This window comes from Monoraphidium neglectum (genome assembly GCF_000611645.1).
Source record: "Monoraphidium neglectum strain SAG 48.87 unplaced genomic scaffold scaffold02329, whole genome shotgun sequence".
NCBI classification, from domain to species: Eukaryota; Viridiplantae; Chlorophyta; class Chlorophyceae; order Sphaeropleales; family Selenastraceae; genus Monoraphidium; species Monoraphidium neglectum.
The window spans coordinates 4330-8658 of NW_014011299.1; the positions used below are offsets into that span (position 1 = coordinate 4330).

At 63.9% G+C, this 4329-nt stretch overlaps 1 protein-coding gene across 1 annotated transcript; it reads left to right on the plus strand.

Moving 5' to 3' along the window:
* Positions 1-667: 667 nt before the first annotated feature.
* On the plus strand, positions 668-3001 carry MNEG_10473 (hypothetical protein; the record flags this gene model as incomplete). The annotated part of the gene is made up of 7 exons (XM_014041055.1): positions 668-1001; positions 1080-1350; positions 1660-1888; positions 2056-2287; positions 2431-2478; positions 2635-2690; positions 2765-3001. 7 exons carry the CDS (start codon positions 668-670, stop codon positions 2999-3001), a joined length of 1407 nt encoding a protein of 468 aa, XP_013896509.1.
* Positions 3002-4329: the final 1328 nt, after the last annotated feature.

Below are 4329 nucleotides of genomic sequence, written 5' to 3' on the forward strand. Positions count from 1 at the left end.
CCCAGTAGCTGCCGGAGCGCAGCCTCACGCAACAATGCCGCCGAGCGGAGCTCCCCGTCCGACGATTGGCAGCAGGTGGCACCAGTCGCGAGGCTGTTCTTGCATTGCAACGGTATTGGTGCTTCTCAAGTGCGCGTGGCGTGCTCCTGCGTCCTGCTCTGCACCCTGCGCATCTAGTCTGCCATGTGATTCATCAAGGCGACCAACCTCAGCACATGGGCAGAGCAGTGAGGTCTCTCACATGGACATCTTGACCCAGGCGTCAGTGCCGGTGGGGTATCAGTGCTGCTGCTGACGCGATATGTACGCATACGGCGGATGAGGAGGAGCCCACAACAGGTGCTATCTTGGGTTATGTGATACCAAAAGTTCTATTCAATGTGAAACGGCCGAGGGTCGACACTCTGATCTCGCACAAGGGCTACCAATTGCAACGGAAAGTATCACGCAGCAAAACAATCAATCGTCGTGATTGATGTCATTGCTGCGAGCGCTGTTGTATGTCGGCTTACGTGTCACACCCGCAGTCACTGCTGCCGAATGTTTACGAAATCCCACCCCGATGGAAGAAGGCTGCCAAACCTTACTTTGAGCACCGAACAGGTCACGATATAAATATAAAAAATCGCACAGTACATCGCTAGCTGTGTCGGGCGTGGACGTCATCATGCCACCAAAGCCTAGAATCAATAAGGAGTCTAAGCTTATAAAGGAGCTCAGTAGGCTCGTTGTGGATAAGCAGCATGAGGTGGCGGGACTTGACGAGGAGCACCGCCACCTGCGCTTGCGCGCCGTCGCCGTCCAGTGTGTTGTGCAGCAAATCGAAGCGCTGATCGAGCTGGCCACGGAGCTGCAGCAGCAGCAGCAGGTGCCGTTGCTGCCGCTGCCGCAGCCGCCGCCGCCGCAGCAGCAGCAGCAGCAGCAGCAGCAGCAGCAGCAGCAGCAGCAGCAGCAGCAGCAGCTTGTAGACCTCCAGGGCAGCAACGCCAGCTGCAGCAGCGGTGGGGCTGCACCTGCAGCTGGACAGGCGCCACACTTATCGTGGTCGCCTGGACCTGCGGTACCCCGAGGCGGCGCAGCGGCAGGGCCGCTGTCTGAGTGGGGGTCGGAGCTAGCCCGTATCAAGGCAGAGCTGCAGGCCGGCCCGCACTCGCCTTCCCAGTCGTGCAGCGCCGCCTCTGCCGCCGCCGCCGCCGCCGCGGGCCGCTCCGGCGCGCCGGCAGAGCCCGCGCTGAGCGTCAGCTGGTGGCCAGCAGGCGCAGAAGCGCTGGCCGCGGCCCACAGCTGGACAGCAGAGCGCGCCAAGCGGGCCCTTCAGGAGCACCTGCGGCTGTTCGGCCTCCTCACGCCGTAAGCACAGGCGTGCGGCCTGCCACCGCTTGGTGGCCGGAGGCCGCTGCCGCAGCGCTGCCGGGCGCGGCGGCGCTTTGTTGCAACGCTTAGGGGTCCAGCCGGCGCTGGCGGCCGCCGTTGCAGGTTGACAGGTGCCTGCTGGTCTGCGTGTTGCAGCTATTTCCAAACCACATGCACTGTGAACTCTCGCTCGACATGGGCACAGCCCGTGCGGTACACACGCTGCCGTTCGGATAGGAGTTTCCATCCCAACCCATGGACGCTGCACGCCCTGGCCCCCCCTCCCCCGCCCGCCCCACCTCGCAGCCGCGTCCGCACCGGCGCCCCCGACGCGGCCTCGGCGCTGCAGCGCCTGGGGCAGGTGCGCGGCGGCCTGCTCGCGTTCTGCTCAGTGCTGACGCTGGTGGCGCCGGAGCTGATCGGCGGCCTGCTGCTCTCCCCCATCGACGCCGAGGGGCCGATGGGGGACGGCAGGGATCCGCCCCTGGAGCACTACGTTCATGCTGCGAGACACACGGGGCTGACGCCAGAGCAGGTGCGGGCTGACCGTCTCGGTTGCGCCTCGTTCCCCAGGACAGCCACCGAGCCCCCAGCCGAGCCCGGCCCAGCCTGCCTGTGCCCAAGGCGGGGAGCTGAAGGTGCTGTGGCGCCCCATCTTGCTCCTTGACGGAGGCCACTTGTTCCCCCGCGCTGCGCCCGCAGGTCCAGCTGGCGCTGATAATTGTCGACGCGTACGACGCGCGCCACGCGCGCATCGCCGAGCGCCGCGACGCCGCCTGCGCGCGGCTCGCCGAGGCGGCGTCGAAGCGGGAAGCAGCGGCGGCGGCGCCGGGCGTGCACAACCTGGCGGAGGAGAACGCGGCGGCGCTGGAGGACCACAGGGTGCTGGAAGAGCTCACGGCCATTCAGGCGGCTGACATATGCGGCATGGCGGGTGCGTGGCGCGCGCGCCGGGCCGGCGCGGGTGTTTGCTGCCACGCGCACACTCGAGCCACGTGTGCTATCGCGACTCGACCTGCCCTGGGGTATGCACAGTATTTATGTGCCCAATCCACCACTCCTCCTGTCCCTTTGCAGCGCACTCCCTGGCCATTTATGACAGCGTCATGACGGCCGAGCAGTTTGGTGAGTGGATACAGGGGTAGGGGGACGTGCTGTTATCTGCGCTGCGCGCGGCTTCCTAGGGGCCGCAGCCAGGGACCCCATGCAAGCAGTCGAACAGTTTTGCTGGCCGCCTGTCGATGTTTTGATGGCCCGCCCCCGCCCGCCGCCCTGTTGCAGCCGAGTTCAGCGTCCTCTGCTGGCCCCGCGTGCCGACGCTTGCCGCCGTGAAGCAGGTGGGCATGCAATTGTGGGTCCACCGTGCTCAGGCAGCCCGCGCTGCGTGCTTCGCCGCATTACCCCGCGCCAGGCCACCCGAGGCGAGGCCCATGCGCAACGTCTGGCGCTCGCCTTGCTCGCGCAGGCTCTTCAGGCGCTATCTGAGGAGTGCCATGGACAGAATGGATGCGCAGGTGCTTCAGGTGGCGCGCGAGAGCAGGGCTCTGGTGGAGCCGGCGGCAGTGGCCGGGGCCCCGGCAGCAGTGGCGGCAAGACCCACGGCTGCGAGCAACACAGGGATGTGCTGCAGGGCCCTGGTCGGCCGTAGGGGTGCGTCTTGGCGCGAGCGACATCCCATTCGCTTTGTCTGGCTATGGCGGCTGGTGACCCAATACCTAGACAGCGCCCTCGTCGCGCATCGCAAGCAGCGACGCATCGCGGCGCGCACTCGTGCTGTACGCTGTTTGATGTGATACTTTGAGCGGACAGGAATCGAGCACCCCTTGCGTTCAGGTATATAACGCTTCTCACCTGGACCTGCAACCATCAGCCTGCAGCCAACTTTTGCTCGTGCTCAACTCGCAGTGTGTGCAATCGCCTAACTCCCTGCGTCCTAACATGAATGGACACACAGCTGCAACTCAGCACTCCCTTTGCCGCTTGACAACCCTGTTTGCCTTCGTGATCTCCTGAACTCTTGTCTTGTCACCTTGATTTTTTGGTGGCCGCGTTGGCAGTCGACCACTGATGGTGTGCGTCAGGCTGCGGCCGGCAGTTGGTTGTCCCGAAAGCCCTGCTTCGCGGTGCGTGCTTGCCTGGGGCGCATGGTCTTTGTGGACGAGCCATCGCTTTCACGTGGTTGTGCCTTTACAGGTGATGAATTTTGCTGTCTGCCGCCACAGGGATGAGCATGGGGGGGCCGATACAGGTGCGGATGGAGAATTGTGGCCGAGCGGCGGGCGGCGCTGCGTGCTGGTGCCTTGGCACACTGTTGACTGCGAGAGCCTGCACGCATGTGTAATTTGACCAAGTTGACTCGGATGTGGCTACCTTGGGCTTCTGAACGCATGTTGCGACTGAATGTACGGAGACGCTCTTCTTAAGGTTGCAGTTTGGCCGCAATGGAGGAGCGGGGCATTGGGCCGACGTGTCCGCCAGGGTGGCGACACGGGTCTGCTGGCTGCTCTTTCGCTGACTTCATCAGACTGTTGATTTCATGTTGCCTGCAAGCCCTGCCAACCCTCTCTCTCAACTTATATGGCCATTCGAGGCTACTTTTGCATAAAATCAGTCGTAACAGGATGGGCCATCAGCATGCCGCGGAGCGGAACAAGCCAAGGAGGATCAACTTGCCCGCAAAACTCATCAATGAGCTTTCGCAGCTTGTACTAGAGAAGACACATGAGGTTTGCAGCATGCGGCTGGGCAAGCAGCGAGGGGTCCGGCGTGGCACTGCTGCTGCTCTTGCTGCACTGCTGTCGCGACCGGCGACGTTGACATGTGGCGTGGCCGGCCGGGGACACAAGTTGCTCAATCTGTAGCCGTCCTGGCCGATGGACTCAGGCCCATTGCTAAGCTGCCCGCGACTAGGGGCGAAATGAAGCTGCAATGAGGAATTCGTCATCCCTGGCGGCGCCTCAAACACCCCCCCCCCCC